Source organism: Bemisia tabaci, chromosome 2, assembly GCF_918797505.1.
Source record: "Bemisia tabaci chromosome 2, PGI_BMITA_v3".
In the NCBI taxonomy this organism is placed as follows: domain Eukaryota; kingdom Metazoa; phylum Arthropoda; class Insecta; order Hemiptera; family Aleyrodidae; genus Bemisia; species Bemisia tabaci.
In genome coordinates, this window is record NC_092794.1 from 1661602 (window position 1) to 1679623 (window position 18022).

The 18022-nt window shown below is 40.9% G+C and overlaps 1 protein-coding gene across 5 annotated transcripts in view; it reads left to right on the forward strand.

Moving 5' to 3' along the window:
* The window catches only part of tn (tripartite motif containing protein thin), a 155420-nt gene that overhangs the window by 56250 nt on the left and 81148 nt on the right, over positions 1–18022 (forward strand). For 4 of the 5 annotated variants that reach the window (XM_019049865.2, XM_019049864.2, XM_019049867.2 and 1 more), the window contains exons 7-8: positions 3637–3778; positions 10965–11300. In XM_019049865.2, coding sequence (XP_018905410.2) covers positions 3637–3778; positions 10965–11300 — 478 coding nt within the window. The remainder of the gene's footprint in view (positions 1–3636; positions 3779–10964; positions 11301–18022) is intronic. The other variant, XM_019049866.2, reaches the window with a different exon arrangement.

Here is an 18022-nt window from a genome sequence, read left to right on the forward strand (position 1 = left end):
ACTCCCATTCATCCAATTTCCCTCTGGCCGGGAGCAATTGAACCAATAAGAATCGAATGAAAAAATCGGCATTTATTTCAAACTTCACGCCAAGACTGAAACAAAACGGAATGGAGCGTTACGTCGCTTTTGGATAGTCTGTAACAAAGGAGCATGTATGTATACCTTCGATTCACTTACCTTACTAACAGACCGAGCTTCAATATTTCCCACTTACTACAATTTTCCGCTAAATTTGAAATTCCCGCCATTTTTCATTGGCGGAAACTTCAAATTTTGCCCCCCTTTCTAAGCTTTCTGATCTCCTCCATTATAAAAAAAAACCTGGGTCCATATTCAAATTCTCATTACAGCGGGCTCATCTAAGGACTATCACCTGTCGATATAACCGCAAAAATCATGGAAATCGGCCCAGTAGAACGCTCAAACGAACTATGGCAAAAAATTAAAAATTACATCGTTTAAATGGGAGAATTCGCAGCTTTACCGCGTAATGTAAAAAAAAAACCTGGGTCATATTTTCAAAATCGGAATAAAGCGGGCTTATCTAGAGATTATTGCTTGTCGATGGCCGCAAAAATCAAGAAAATTGGCCTGGTAGAACGCTGGAACTAAGCGTTTCCAGATTTGAAAATTTAGGAGGTCTCGGAGCTTGGGTATTATATGATGATATCGAGCTCTTGGTTCAAACCAAAACAAACTAACAGAACCTCATGTGCAAATTCATCATGAGTTAATTGTGTTAATTTATTAAAATTTAGCCATTGACCGGTCATAAATCAAACAAAGACTCATTAAATATGAGAACTTTCGATTGTAAGAAACACTTGGACGTATTTTACCACCATGGTGCAAACGGCGCGAATCAGAAACAAGGTTCTGTGTTTGTTTACACTTGAACCAAGGGTTCGAATGACGTAGCCACTAGGTAAATCAGTCTATACCCGTGGTCGAATACTTATCTCGTTTTGCCGGCTGTGAATGAAATTAAATATAGACGCCTGTTTAAGTGCTTTTACGGATTATTTCCCAATCGACGCTTAGGTTGCATTTCCCTGTCACTGACATAGACTTGACGCCGCTCGATGCGCCGCGCGGAGGGGTAGGGAGTAACATGCCTACGCCTTGCCGGACCCCAAGCTTCACACACGAATTCGTCTCCATGACTGAAAACATCAAAATTGCGAGACAACGACGCGCAGTAGAGCGAGCTAATGGGCAAAGGTGGACATGAAATTTGCAACTAAAACGGGCTAATTTTGATGTTTGATTCGTCTGGAGGATCAGTAGATGAGGTGCAATGAGGGATATTTAACGATAGGAACGTTCACAGACAGCAGGAAAATCTCCCCGATCCTCCGAGGATTCCAGGCTCGCTTTGTACCTGCACATTATTTCCACATCACCGCGCTGGTGGTGGGTCTGACACCAAGGAATTGCAACGATTAAAGCGCACACCGTGTTATGTGAGCAATGCGTGAAGTATTTCTACAGTCTTGTAGGCTCTAAAATGCGTTTCATGCAAAAACATTGAATCACGTAGACCGTGCATCCTGTGTCAAGGAAAGCGTCGTAACTTCTGAAAATTCGCATGGTGCACCGGACTTTGCATCGATTGTATCGATGTGTTCGTGTGTCCCAATTGCGCTAATCTGCGCATGCGCTGAGATAGAAAATTTCATGAAAAATAAGATTTTGAAATTTCACTTGAAATTTCATGAAATTTCAATGAAACCGTGAAAAATTAAAATCTAAGCTTGATTTTCAGTACTTTTTTGATTCTAGTAATTTTTTCTGCCCGACTGCTTGCCACAACAAGACGAATATGCATAGGGAGTATTAGGGAGTCGTATCTCGTGCCCTCTTGCCGTCACGCAACAAAATGGCGGCTGAAATCGAAATGATTCAACCGTCGTTGGTTGTTTCGTCCGCATTCGTGCCATAGATTTTTGGTACTGTAGATTATTGCCGGTCAACTAAGACAAAATGATCATAAAATTCTTACCTTTTACTTTTCGTTGTTCGTATTCTTTTGGCTCTAAACTTCATGTATTCACTGCGAAGAAAATGATTTTCAGTAAAAAAAAAAAAAAAAAAATTAAATAAAATAAAAAAAACCGTAGAAAAAACCAAAAAAATAAAAAACAGCAGAGATATGTACTCCAACGTTACATATGTACAATGCACTGAGTACTGGACTCTTCATCTATAATTCTTGACATTTATCATATTTAAATGCAAATAAAGTTTAGAGCAACAGAAAAGAAAGGTACTTAGGTACATACTACTTATTCTAATCTTAGCGAAGAATTTTACCTACTGAAAAGAATAGCACAATCATGACTATTTTTTGAGGGACACAATTGTTTTATGATGCCATATTATTTATAGGAGAGTAACAAGACTAGCTAATCGGAAAGAAAGAAAAAACAGGCGTGAGGAACAATAAGAAAATGTATTATTATTAAATTTAGGAACATCAGTGAAGAAAAGGAATTAAGGGGCAAATAAATCAATTTTTCAAAAAAATTGAAATTTATGAGGCCTTTTGAAATTTCACATGAAATTTGAAGGGCGAACTCAGGCATGCGGAGTAGCGGCTCCAGCGAATTTTTGTAGGATTGTGATGCTTTTTATCTCGGCTAATAATTAGTTCAGAAAAATGAAACATTGCTATTCGGTTGTAAAATTATATGTTCTAAAAATTTTCTTCTCGAAATTTTGTCTGAAAATGGGCTCTAAACAGGATATTCCTGAAAAACCAAGCGCGCGCATGAATTCTCCATTGCTTCTCTGCAGTATCTTCAAGTGCTTGGGACACACGCTCTCTCCCCTTCCCCGCCTGCCCATCATGGGGCTCCGAGAAACATACACACGCTTCGCCCGTACAGAACCAAGCCGGACGCACGATCCACGTGATTCAATATCTTTGGCTACACGCCAATAACCTCGAGATTATGCTTTTAAATGCTTAGAATTTTCAGTATTACTACTACTTATCAAGAAGTATTATATTTCAGACACTTTTTGACCAGTTTCAGTGAGATTAAAGATGATAACTTTTTTTAAAAAAAAAATAAAATAAACAAAACTGAAGCCGCAAGTCTGACGGTAGAGTAAAGCGCCAAAAAGTTCCTGTCTAAGCAAAGTAACTTTGGGTGTTCTTAAATTCATTATAGGATGAGGTTCATGAATAACATTTTGACTGAATAGGATGATTGAAGAATGAATTGAATGATTGAATTGATGAAGAATGATTGAATGAAGATTTGAACAGGGCAGGTGGCACTAGAGTACCTATACATATAGGGAGAGTATGGACATGTCGGAAATTTCGAGGTTAGGTGATGGAGCTCTTAGGGCCCAAAAGGGTAGGCAATCTATGAATTCAAATTATCCAGAGTGATTGATTATTACAGTTGTAAGGAACTGTCGTTGATGAAGCACGTATTTGACTTAGTTTAATTTCAAGTATCCCTTCTAGCGTGAAATTTCTCAGTAACTTTGCCTAACTCGCATTCCAATATTAACTTTCTCTTCCTCAAAATGCTTTCCTGGTTTTCTGTTTACCTTTGTGCTTTTAACTCTTCGGATTTTTTTAATCTTCATTGATCATCATACCTTCTGTCGCCACAGACTGCTGATTCTTCCGAAGATGAATCCGACGATGAGTCAGGAAGCTCGCCACAGCAGTGCAAAACACCAGTACCCACTGTAACGAAAGCTACATCAAGAAGATCATCAGCTTCCTCCGATGCAACAACTACCTCGCAATCAGGTAAAACCTGCGTTCTTCCAATTTAAAAGTCTCTAACGGTGTATCTTCAACGTATTCATTCATGTATTTATTTATCTGTTTACAGAATTCCTTATTTTCTTCACCGTGACGTTTGTTGTACTTAGTTCTAAGATCGTTTTCAGAAATTTTGTCGTTAGTGCCGGCTTGTCTCTGACGATTCTCACGAATTTTTTTGGCCAACCTTGTAATGGAATAAGTGGAAACATGCGCGCTTGAAAGAACAAATACCTAATTTATTTTAATAACAGATATATGGATGATATATTACTGTGTGTCTGGGAAGCAGAAATAAATTTTAGATTACGTTTTATATAGCCACAGCTTCTTTAGGCACGTGGCAAAATGCAACAAAAAATTTTGCATCTTGCCACAGATTCTAGGTGCTATGTGGCTAAACGAAACAAGAAAAATTAGTTTGGCAAAGTATGTTGCAAATTATGTTGCAGTTAGCCACATGACCAAAGGACAAAGTACGTGGGGTACACAAAAACACCCTGCACTTTTGGATTGGAAATTGCCGCTTTCAGGGATCATTTTTATGGTCATAAGAAGCCCTGTAGGGGAAAGGGGGAATGGGAAGGAAATAAACACAAATCTAGTTGGAACAGATAAGCGTGTATAAGCGGGAGAAGAACCAGGAGGACAGGTGATGGTGCGTAACCATAGATACGATACATACATGAGATATACAGGGTGTGGACAGAAGTCCCTTCCACCCCCTCTAAAATTTTACGTAATTAATATTTTGAAACGAAACTTTGGGGATGTTCATCGATCAATGTAAGCTACTTTTGGGGCCCCCAAAATTTTCGCCCCCCCCCCCCCCCCAACGTGGGGAGGGGCTGCGGACCCCAACTTTTTTTCCAAATAGCATCCCCTCCTTCGTGACACATCAATCGAAAGAAGATAAAAAAGAAAATTTTTGGCGCAAACCGCTTTTTAAAATCTTAATTTTTGACAAAATGGCGGCCGGTCAAAGTTCAAAATAGTGGAAATTTGACATCTCCGTTTTTTGACGGATTGGGACGAAAACTGGTATCCGAAGGTTTTTTGGGACGAGGAAAAGGATTCTGGCGTTGAAAGTTAACTAGTGCAACGGATATACTTGCGTTTTTCCTTCGAATTTTCCGGGTATTTTTCAAAGAACAGAAAATGTTCAAATTTCCAAAATTTACAACGACGAATAATTTTCAATCGGGTAAGGAAACAAACCTCCTATCGTGTTTTGTAGAAAGATCACTCTCTGACGTTTAAAATGATACTATAACCATTTTTGCGCAAAGATAAATAAATCCATGAGCTCAATTTTAAGCGCACACCCGTGACAAGCACTTTCCGTTGGTGGGCGTTTTGACCCGATTCGTCGCCGCGCCGCGAAAAATTATGAAAATAAAAATTGGTTTCAATACGAATGGTTGTTTATACTTTTTAATAATCTATTCTAGATCATCAATAAAATGTATTGCACTGCAGTAAAATAAAAATGAGAGGATAAATTACAATCTTTTTCGCTGAATTTGGTACTTAGGCCATTCCAAAGACTGGCTAACTGCAACCATTTTTGTTGCATTTTGCCACACTAATTTTTCTTATTTCATGTAGCCTCACAGCACGTAGAGTTTTTGGCAGTTTGCATCAATTTCTGTTGCAGTTCGCCACATGGCTAAATGAGCCGTGGCTAAATAAACAGATACCTCAATTTTAAATTCGCATTATTTAACAGCATTATTCCGTCCATCCAGTTTACTGTGGATAGGTAGAAAACAATGACATGTCAAACTTTCTAGACATGACTAGACATGTCTTTGTATCATGGAAACAAGAAGGTGATGTGTAAATGGTAGCAAAAAACAGCCTTTGTTCATTTTCTATCTGTTTAGCTCACATAATTTTAAAAGAAATTTGACCCTTAACTTAGCGCACCGCATAATTGGTCGATCGCACAGGAAGTTTCTCTTTCAAAAGATTAAGGCTAACCCTGATAATCTCAAAGAGAAAGTTCTATAGCACTGTATACATGACACTTTTACAGTATACTCATGGAAAACTGCTACTTATACCCAGAAACATTTGTCAAGAACATCTTTGAAAGAGTTTCAAGAACATCTTTGAAAGAGTTTCAAGAAATATAGGTAAGGCCTCCCGACTTTAATAGGTACCACCTTCAAAGGGCTTACATCTCATTTAGCCACGGCTCGTGCCACCACGCAACAAACATTTTTGCATTTAGCCACAGCTTATTGATGCTGTGTGGCCAAATGTAGCGATTAAAAATGAGTGTGGCTAAAAGCAACAAATTTATTTGATTCTTAATTAAATTTTTAGAATGCGTCATTTGTTAACATTTTGCCTGAGAGACTGAGTATGATCATGCGCATGAAAAACGACGTTTTACGAGGAACTAAAACGAACCTCTAATTTAACCTAATCTAATCTAATATAACCTAACCTAACCTAACACGAAGGTCGCTTAATGTAATCATAAAGTCGCTAACGTCATCCTTAAGTCGCTAATGCACCCTAAAATCGATAATGTAATCATAAAGTCGCTAACGTCATCTGAAAGTCGCTAATGTGATAACAACGTCGTCAACGTCATCCAATAGTCGCTAACGTCGTCGCTGAAGTTGCTGACGTCATCATAAAGTCTGTGGCTAACTGCAACAAATTTTGTTGCGTGGCGCCACGCAAAAAAAAAATTTTCATTTAGCCACACTCATTTTGATTGTTACATTTAGCCACACTGCTCCTATAGGTTCTGTGTTGTGGCTAAATGTGACAATTTTTGTTGCGTGTCGCCACGAGCCGTGGCTAAGTTAACACAAGGTTGAAAATTTTGTGAGCAGTCCTTATGTGCCGTATCTTTCTGAGAATCTTTCAGGGATACTGAAAGACTATGGTTATCAGGTAGTTCATAAAAGGTATACCATATTGTTGCCTTTTGTCTAAGCTTAAAGCTGAAACTCCTAAGTTAAATGCAGCCGGGGTAGTTTATCATGTTCCTAGCAATTACTGTCATTCGGCGAACACAGGCCAGACCAGGAATAATTTATCTAAGTGCCTCAAGGGTCATAAATATGACTGAAAGGACGTTACTGCCCTACACATACACATGCAGGAGACGGGTCATGGATGTAATTTTGATGACGTTAAAATCTTATGTCATGATAAAAGAGATTTTCCCCGTGCTTTAAAAGAAATAATTGAAATCTTAAAATATGAGGGATAGGTGCGCAATGCTCGATCTGATGTAAGCAAACTTAGTTTCATCTACCACTCGTTTTTCTAAGTTGGGATCAATGTGCACCTACCGTGTGGCATTATGTGGCACCACGGAGAGTTGACTGGTCCTGGTCAAATTTTTTTTCTTGGTGAGGGTTGACTGTTCTTGGCCAATGTTGCTTCTTGAGGTTCTTATCAGTCCTAATTTTTGTCAGGGCTGATCACTCGGGTCTTTAAATGTAGTTGTATGTTTTTAGCTGTGTTTTTAATTTTTATTGTAACACTGCAGGCGTTAAAATTTTTCGATTCTAAAAATTTAAAAATTTTTTGAGAGAAGATATCATTACCTTTTTACTGATGTGCCTCATGGCCCTTGGTGATCCAAAATTGTGGGAGCCACGACCTCCCGAAAATTTTGGGGCTTCGGTGGGCCATAAGTCGAAAAGTTCAAATAGTGAGGGTATGATTTGACTTCAGATTTGGATTTTACACGAAAAGTTACGTTGAAATGTTATGGCGGGCGGCCTATTTGCTCCTTACTTTAGAATCCCACCCATTTCCCGTTATAAGAAGGTGTGTTTTTTTGGAGCGCAAAAGCGGCAAAAAAATTTTGGGCAAATATGGGCCGTGATCCATATCAATTTTACGTAACTATTCGCGTAGAATCCAAATTGGAAGTTAAATCAAACACAGGCTATTTAAAATTTTCGACTTGCAGCCCTCTAAAGCACCAAAACTTTGGGGGGGGGGGTCGCGGCCCCCATAATTTTGGCTCAACAGGGGTCATTTGGCACATTAATAAAAGTGTATTGACTATGTATTTATTGCTCTTCTCTTAGAAAATTTTTAGATTTTAAAAATCGGATAATTTTAACGACTGCAGCGTTTCATTGACATTTGCCCAAAAATGGCCCCTAAATGACCCGTAACTTCAAAAAAATGGGGAATTAGGGGAAAAAAGCGTAGCACAAAAAGTTTTTATTTCGGCCGTAGAATTTAAACCCAAAGTCAAAACATACACTTAATATTTGAAATATGCGAGAAACGGGTGGCACTAGGACGAATCAAAAGGCCTGGATACTCGCTCAACTTTCCATCCATTTCCGATCAAATGGTGACTGGCGCGCACCATCTACCATCAATTTTTTGCTCCCTGCAAAAATTTGATGGTAGATGATGGAATAGTAGGTCTCATCCATCCTCTGATTTCCACACAGCCTTGCTTATTTCATGCTTATTTCAATCAACACGCCGTTTTAATTCATTTTATCAATCAATCTAGATAACTCTCCGACCGCCATTTTTGTCATCATTTTGGTCGGAAATTGACGGAAATTTGAGCGTGTATCCAAGCCCAAGAAAACGACGACTTTCGAATTTCAAAATTGTATAGGGGGGGGGGGGGGAGTTGCGCCTAGGTATCCAACTAAAGTGTCCCAAAGCATTCTTCGAAAAACAATTTTTGCAGGTGTCGCTTTTGCAATTCGTGTCAAAAAATCACACATTTCAAGCTGTTTTATCGCACTTTTTAAGCAAGATAGAAATTGACTGGAGCCTTCATTTTCGGAATATCAACTCACGTTTAGTAGTCCTTGAAAGTATACTAATTAGTATGAGGATCAAAATATTTTTTGTGCCCCCATATGCCCTTGAAAATGCAAAAAACACAATTGCGGCCGGTAACGAATCGTACATGTCAATGATTTTATTGATTGTTTTAGGTGACTTCACAACCACGTAAAAAGTCAATTTTTGGTTTATAGGAACCATTTATATAAGTGCTTGGGGGAAAATATTAGTATTTTGGATGCGGGTGGTTTTCCTCCTATTTGCAAACTCACGGTTTGGCCGAATCGCTCGATTTGGTCGAAATCACAGCGATTTTCGCCATTAACTTAGCTCAAATACGTAAAGAAAAGAATAAAAATATTTACGGTTTTTAAAGTGACGAATGTGAGTCAAGAGTCCACTTCTTGCCTGTGTGGAGGTAAAAACAGAAACGTTTTACGGGATTTTATTCTGCCATGAAAAGAATCTCTGAAAATTGAGGGCCAAAATTTTGCGTGGTTGCCAAGTCATTCAACAACATTGGCCAAAAAAAGCTGAAAAGTCGATGAAAATCGTGTTTTTCTAAGTTGGTAAGAAATTCACGGAGGTATAAAAACATTCCCTGGCAAAATAATTATTATATCCTCCTATTCTACTATAAAAAGAGTCTTCGAACATCGAAGGGTTGTTTTTTTTACATACTTGGCAAGATGGACAAAAAAAAAAATGGAGGAAATCGCTGTGATTTCGACCAAATCGACCGATTCGGCCTAACTGTGAGCTTGCAAATAGAGGGAAAACCGCCCGTATCCGAAAAACTAATATTTTGCCCTGAGCACCTATACAAATGGTTCCCAAAAACCAGATTGACTTTCTGCTTGGTTGCGAAGTCATCTAGAACAATCAATAAAATCGTTGACATCTACGATTTGTAACCGGCCGTAATTGTGTTTTTTTTTGCATTTTAAGGGCATGTGGGGGCAAAAAAATATATTGATCCACACTTTAACTAGCATACCTTAAAGAACTACTAAAAGGAGTTGATATTCCAAAAATGAAGGCTCTAGCCAATTTCCATCTTGCTTGAACAAAGCGATAAAATCGCAAAAACAGCTTGAAATAAGTGATTTTTTGACACAAATTGCAAAAGTGGCACCTGCAAAAAATGTTTAATTTTTTTAAAACTTTTACTTTGATACCGAGGTGCAACTCCCCCCCCCCCCCCATACAATTTTGAAATTCGAAAGTCGATGTTTTTTGACTCACCCTAGGAATCGCTTCTCTTGAAACCCCCCAAAGAGAGGGAGGGGGCTGAGAATATTTTCATTGAATTCTTTGGGGTTGATTTATCCCAAAAACATTTCGCCCGGAAGGTCAATTTCGGGCCGTTTCCGAGAAAAAGATAGTAGGCGGGTGCTCCGGAACACTCTATATAAAGAGAGAGAAGGTATGGTAGCCCGAAACACGATAGTAACACTACAATGAACAGTGGAAAACAAGGCTATGTCCGAATAATTTTCTTGTGCTTTTGCTATTTATACATATACATTTTTGGTGTCCGAAAAGTCCACTTACGTCAAAGGCGTCTTGGTTGCTCCCGTTCCAAGATAGCGAGCAAAAACGGTTTAAGGTTATGGACATGGTCATGCTGGCTTTTTTTTTTAAACTATTATCTTTAAGGACTCAACCCACATTCCGGTATCCAGACCCAATACCTGGCATTACTGCACATTGAAAATTGAGATTTTCGTCAACTGTGTTGCAACACGCCACAAGAATTCTTTCCAAATCTTTCTGTCAAGTTTTTCTGGTTTTTGATTTTTATATCTCATTCCGGATCTATCTTCAGTCTTTGGTTTGCTCGAATTCCCACTTCTATAATACTTATTATGCACGTATTCGCGCTCCGATGCGTTCTTGTCCTGCAGTGAACGTTTCCTCGCATTGACGCGTAGGTGCCGCCCGCGTCTAAATCCAAAATTCGCAACGGAATGATACCATCGCACCAAAATCAACATAGTCAACGTTGCCCTACGTCAATTCACATTTTTCTGGTCGATTTTAGCAAAACCCATTCAATTCATATTACTCTGTGAAATCTCAGAATGCCGTCCACCCCCTCCTTAAGTATATTCCTTTTTATGCCATTTTACGATACAACCCTCCCCTCTTTCCCTAAATTCATTCATATTCCAGACACGATCTGGCAGCAAAAGTGTGTTAACCTCCCATTTTTACCGTACAAATGCATTAAGACGTCATTCGGCCTAGAGTCATTCTTTTTGGAGAATCGAGTGTTTTGGAGGGAGACCTTTGTCTGTTTGCGTCATTTTTCGAGTAAGTACCGTTTTTCGCAGTTGTGTGATAGTGGTGTTAAAACTACTGGGTTACCCAGGTGGAGTGATGAAGAAAGGAGGGCGATCCGCGAGCGCGGATTCATCAACGTCATCCGAGTCATCAACGGGCTCTCACTCGGCTCTGAAGAATACTGGCGCCGTCTTTACGACAGAAGAACGTAAACAACAGTTCCTGGCCAGAAGCCGAAAGGAGCAAGAACGAGACCGAGAATGCTCCCGGAAGACTTTAGCTGACACCTCCGACTCAACGGACATTGCGGCGTCCGTGCCGGGGCCTACCCACATGCCACGACTCAGAGCTTCCTCCCAAAAAGACTCCGTGCCAACCACGCCTACCTTAACCCAGAAATGGTTCCAAAATCGTTTAATAGGAGGTAACTTTTCATATCCTAGCCTTCTGCTCTTTCAAACCGTTTCCGCTCTTTGCGTTGTTCTCTTCGTCTTCCGTGATTTTGCTTGAAAATCATGCTTCAAATCCCTGCTTCAGTAGGGCTGAATAGAGGTTTGAGCGCAGCTGTTGCCAGATGGTGCAAAAATTAAATCTTAAAATATTAGTTCGACCTGGCTACACCGCATTTTACATCGTTGCCCAAGGGTGCAAAAAGGTAAGAAGAAATTCTATTTTTGGTTCGACCTGGCAATAACACTCTTTATAGCGTTGTCAGATGGTGCAAAAAGTAAAAGATTAAGGTGTTTCCATCTGGTAACATCGACCAATCGGTACATTGATCTTGGTCTTAGTGTCGTCTGATGGTGCAAAAATTAAATATGTATATTGTTGGTGCATACTGGGAAGCTGTCGCGCACGGGAGCCACTGTGCAGTCAACAGCGCTGCGGCTGAAGGGTGAAGTGGCTGGATGCAAACAGGAACCTTGCGCTCTGTAGCTGATGAGCTAAGCGCCTTACAGGTCTTGGTCCCAGATGAGGTAACTACGTCTGATACGATAATTATGTCCTCTTAATAATTCGAGTGGACCTGGAATTATCAAGAAAAGGTATTTCCTCTAAGCTGTAGCAGCTGTGCGGGGGGCACACTTACCGAGCATAAGAAGGCTACAGTGCAGGTGTACTCTGGATCACAGCTCTCATGGTCCGCGCCGCTGGGAGGTCGTTTTAATCGGACGATGAGAAAAAGCGACTGAGCGCATAAAACTGGGTGCGTTAACGAACCCGTTCAAAGCTGGCCGAAAAACTGGCAGTTGCGAGTTTTTTGGTTCCGCTTTGGTGTTTGTCAAATAGGTTTTTACTGTCGATGTCACTCCAACAGATCGCATGCTATCGACTTCCGTTCGGTTCACCTTGTATTACATAGGTACGGTCAAAAATTTGCAGTGGAAAACTGGTTGGCTAAATAGCCAACCAGGTATGGTAAATTTACATAAATTTGGGAGCGAACGCGTCAATGTGGCGTCCACGCACCCCGTTCACGTATCCGCCGTTGGCGATGCTGCATTCCACGTATATCGTGTTGAAAGTTGAGATGTTCACTTGACAGTCAGCTTTGTGCCACTCGTTCGGTGACGGGAGATGCGGTTTCGATCCCAGCACTTTAGGGATAATACCGGACTCGCGGAAAACAATCCATTACTATGATTTGATGCTGATTTTGAGCTTACTGCTGTTCAGATACCTAGGAAATTCATATCGGAGTTCTCGGAGTAGACACAGATAGAACAGTCTATTCGTTTGGTCAATGTTCAGGGTGGAATAATAAGTTCCGAAACCAGTGAAACCGATCTCGCAAGGTCCGTACTCAAGAGGTCTAGGTAGCAAAAACTTTAGCTTGTTGCTCCTACCCGCCAACGCAAGCGCGTGACACCTTTTATTTGTCTTCATTTTTTCGATGACTGTATACATTTGTGTGCGGTTCGTACGAGCGATTCCAAACATCATTTCTTGCAGACGCGGGAGTTGAAATTGTGTTCGCTATCGTAATTGTATCAAATCGTCGTCATCGTCGACGTCAAGGTTGAGCTACCATGTGAGGTAGAATGTACCGCGTGATCTTAGCAGCAGGGTAGCAGATTAACCCTTTGTTGCACGAATTAATTTTGGATCACCGATTTTGATGAAAAAAATATATGTGGTAGGTTATGGAAAAAAATTGGACACGTCTTTTGCCGTTTTTGAAAATTTTGACCTTTTGACCTTTTTTGGGGCACAAAACCAAATGTTGCCAAACGGCATCACCGAACACTTTGAGAATTTTCAAAAAAAATTGAAAGACTTGGAGGTGGAAAATTTTGAGGTAATAAATTGGAGTTTTAATTTAGAATGATAAAAGAAAGAATAAGTATAAGAAATCGTAGGTAAAATTGAATGCTACGGCTTTCCGGGGAGGAAAAACTCTTGCGTTTCCAAGCGTGCCAAAAAATTAGACCTAGGTCAAAGGTCCGACCAGAATATTTAGTTTTAAAAAAATTAATTAAAGTTTAAATACCCTAGGTGTATAAAAAATGAAAAGAATGACCTCAATGTGAAAAATAATGTAGAGAAATGGAATTTATTCATTGAAAAAAGAACATCAGAAGGACATCAGAAGGAAGAACATCAGAGGTCTGAATCATCAGATTTCTCTGGATTTTCACCAAGACACTTGACGATTTTGTCTATTTGCAAACGCTCTTCCTCTCTAACCATTGTTTCAGGCACTCAACACAGCATTTTCTTGGCAAAAACTAATAAAACTGACTGAAACGCGCGTTTAACGCATGTACTCGCGCGCACGATAACTTGAGTAAACATGACCTATAAACTCAAAAGTTGTCCCCTAGTTGCTCGGTGATGCCGATTGGCAACATTTACTTTTTGATCTCCATAAAACTGCGTAATAATGCTGTAATGATTCTGATTGGCTATCGAAAAACTACAAAAAGCAACCTAACAGCATGAATTTTCCCAGCCCATCAGCACCACAGGGCAGCCAACCACCGACCAGCGAAAGTGGTGACCTCACCGGTGACCCTCAGACCGACCAACCCGACAAAAAAGCGTTTTTTTACAGTTGGCAGCCCTGAATTGGGGGTGGGGGAAAATTTATTCATATCCGCTATACCGACGCCGACCGGCATAAACAACCACATCAAAAAATCATCTACATCCTGATTTAAAAAAAATAAAAAACCAAATGTTGCCAATAAGCATCATTGAGCAATAAAGGGTTGAATTCTTCCTGTACGGTCTCAAGCAGAGTTTGTAACCTTAGCGGTACGGTCACAAGTGTAACCCTGCATCGGGGTGAAAATTTTTCTTCTTCTTCGCCGTCCATCCGTCGATGACCGTCTTGATCATTTTTGCAACCGATGCCATGGTCCGCGTGCTAGACCGATACTCCATAGGAGATTCTTAACTACGGCACCCGTTTTTGGGATAGTCAAGATTCGCTCAACCGCTTTCTTCGTTTTTTTCTTCTTCGGTTCGGGTTCCGGTTTCATCATGGCTACCCTCAACTTGCGTAGACCTATTCCGAGTCTGGCTTCGAGTTTCATCGCGTTTGTCTCGGCGTATGCTGCCGCTCCTTCACACAACGACAAATCGGACGATTTGACGCATCCTCAAGCCCCCAAGCCTTGTCCGCGAGTTTGAGATCGGCTCTGTTCCTCTTGGCGGTGTCCCCGGTCTTGTTCTAAGTGATTTGAAACTTACAAGCTTCGTCAAGCGGGTTTAATACCAGATTGCCACGTCGCAACCGTTTTGCGACACAAGTGCCCGATCCACAGTACCAGTAGTCGCCCGGCAAGTGTAACAGTAACGGTAGCGAATCTATTAGCGAGTTCAATAGTCCATGGCTTCCTTTTGCTTTGTCACTACAACTGTTGCTGCACGTCTCGAATCTTCTCGGTGACATGCTCAGACGGATGATATCATGTTTATACGGAGAGGAAAAATCGCTCGATAAAATACGGTAATTTAAATTGACGGTACAATGCGACTCGCCAAGGAAAGAAGATCTCTTTGAATCGAAAATTTCGATGAACGGAAGAAGGAAAAGGAAAACCGTCAACAACGACGACAAAGCGAACTGCTACCCGAAAACATCCGATGCAACGTCTGCGGACCGTCCAATTATGGCAAGACGAACGTGATGATTTTCCTACCGCAACATCCGAACGTTAATAAACGATGACGATATTAGACGAAGTCATGTTTAACGCTGCTGTTTTTTAAAGCTGTCGTATTGAACGATAACGAGGAGGGTGCAAAATAAAAAACTGTAACTCATCAGATCTGGCACCTCGCGCCCACGTCGAGTGTCGGAGGCAGCGCTCGGCTTTGGTTACGTCACCATTCATCGCCGAATGTAGGTTAGGTTACTCAACACCACTACATTTAGGTTAGGTCCAAAGCGGGAATCCATGGCGGCAAACGGAAATTTGATTTGAACTTGTCCTCTTGATTTTTCCACATTTCTTCTTCGAATCGTATTTTAAATGCCTAAAACGAATATATTAAGAAAGTTGGGACTGCGTCCTATTATAATACACCTGATTTTGCTCGGTAACAGGCAGTAATCTCAGACAAAGTTAGTTTTTCTTTTGCTCATGGTGGCTCTGCAGGTTCTAACAGGCCGTTACAGTTGTAGATGAACGTTACTCCCAAATGAAATTAATCGGTCGACGACGGACCAAAGCTAACCTTAAGTTAAAAAAATATGAGTGGGTAAGTGAATTCGGGCAAAAATCAAGATAGAAAACTTTGTTTCCGCAATTTTACTGAGTTCCCGCCCTACATTTGAATTTCAAACTTGTCCCGATTTCGCCGCCAATCCTGTAGCCAATAGTATAGGTGGTTGAAAAGAAGCTTCATTTTTCGCTTTTAGCCCTCCGTCTTTATGCCTTTGGTTAGGTCATTGGACACCACAGGAGTTAGGTTAGGTCCCATTCGATGGATCGAATCGATCGATTATCACGTGGACAAGTCGCGGTGCCTTTGCATGATGTCAACGTGGTGTCAAAAAACCGAAAATCTGAGCGTGCAGACAAGGCTTCTTGATGTCGTGCTCAGGTAGTAAAAAGTCAAAATGGGCCCTGAGCAAGGTGTCAATGATCACGGTGTCAACAAACAGACATTCTTCCTCACAATTACATACATAGGACTCACTTTTACCGCGCTCTCTGGCGCTCTGTGACGCCTAACCGCAACAAAACTCGGTCCTCCCACAACCAATCTGGGAATTGGCACTCCCTCATATATTCTAAAACCCCCTGTCGCCACCCTTTTTCCGGGCCTACCCCCCCCCCCCCCATCTCCTCCCAGAAGGAACCTAATCAAGCATTTTTTTGGCAACCTTTCTTCCGTCATCCTATTAACATGAGCACACCTCTAGGCCAACTGTTTGGTCATGACATCGAACGCAATGCCATATTCTTCCATCATCTAATCCTTCCTATCATTACGAACCTGATCTCTCCTAGAAATTACTGCTGACCTCCTTTGGAAATCCATCTCCGTTAGGTACTCTAAGAATATCCTGTGTCCGTTTCTTCAGCTTCCAAACTTCATAACCGTTCGTCAATATACTTTTAACCACAGCGTTGTAAATTCCTCTCTTCCCATCTCTTTGGAAATCCGCGAATCCCCCAGAGGATTCCATTTAACATCGCTATAACCTTCCTTGCAAAAGTGTTTCTTTTTTTGATAGCTTGATCCGTCCTTCCATCCTGGGTCAATCGCACTCCCAAGTATTTATAATCTGCAAACCTTCCGATCTGCTCCCCATCCTCCACCTCGATGCTTTGCTGATCACCTCCCAGAGTCATCTTCTTAGATTTGGATATGTTGACTTCCAAACCCAACTTTCGATACTCCTCTAGCATCATGTACTCAGCGTCATCCTGATTGCGACCAGCCACCACCTGATCATCAGCGAAGCACAGAGTGAACAGAATTCCAAAAACACCCAAGGGGACACCCATCCCAGAAAATTTCCTTTCCCGTTCTTTTAGCACGGATTCGAGATATATTTTAAATATGTAATGTTGGCGACAAACAACGTCCCCGTTTTAAATCCTTGGTCACATAAAATTCCGCTGACAACCCCCATGAAATTTAATTTCGGTAAAACTCCCTTTATAAAATCGCTTGACAGCGTCGATCAACCCCCCGTTAAAATTTGATTTTTCCAAGGCCTCCCAAGGTTTCAAAAACGGCAAACTGTCATAAGCCCTCTGGAGATCCATAAAAATTAAATTCAGCTCCTGAGCTACGGCTATTTTCTTCTCAATAGTCTCAATAGCCTAGAAAATAACAAAGAAGTGATCTACCGTGGACCTTTCAGCTGTGAAACCAGCCTGTTCCTCTTCTTCGCGATCTTGCCATTCGTCCTCGATCTTCGCTTTCAGTACCGTCCTGTTCACTTTGCTTATTCTCCCGGTCACTGAGAGTCCCAACTAGTTTTTACAGTCGTCCTTCCATCCCTTCTTTTTGTAGATGACCTCAATACAGGACTCCCTCGCTCCCTTGACACCTCGTCACCCCTGACACATTGTTGCATCAGTTTTTTGAGGCACCTAAAGAGCTTGACAGTCCCGCTCTTGACTAACTCGACAGGAATTCCACCAGGACCCGGCGCTTCGTCATATTTTAGCTCTTCAGTCGCTTTAATTGTGTCAGAAGTGTGAATCTCCAAGTTTTTCATTTTTCCGTTGTCCGTGCTGTTGTCTCGAAACCTTGAGCGCCTTCCTCACAGTTAAAACTAAAAAAATAAGTCTTCAGGAAAGGTTTCGAAATTACATTAGGTTAAGTAAGCTTAGATTACGTAAAGCTAAAGTTAGATAGGGTTAGGCCGGGGAAGGTTTGGTCCAGTGAAGTTGGGTAACGTCAGGTTAGGTCGGGTAATGTAAAGTAAGGTAAAGTTGGGTTTGGCTAGGTTAGGCAAGGTAAGATTTAATAACTCAAAAAACAAGACTTAAGACAACAATTTGAAAGATGTTTTAGAAGGAAGTTCCGAGTTTCATTGACACCGTGATCATCTTTCATAGGAGGCAGATATTGTTTATTTTAAACAAAACTTAGAAAAACTGTTTGTTGACACCATGTTCCGAATTCCAAGTCGCACCAATATTTCATCTTTTTATTTTTTACATAATCGCACAA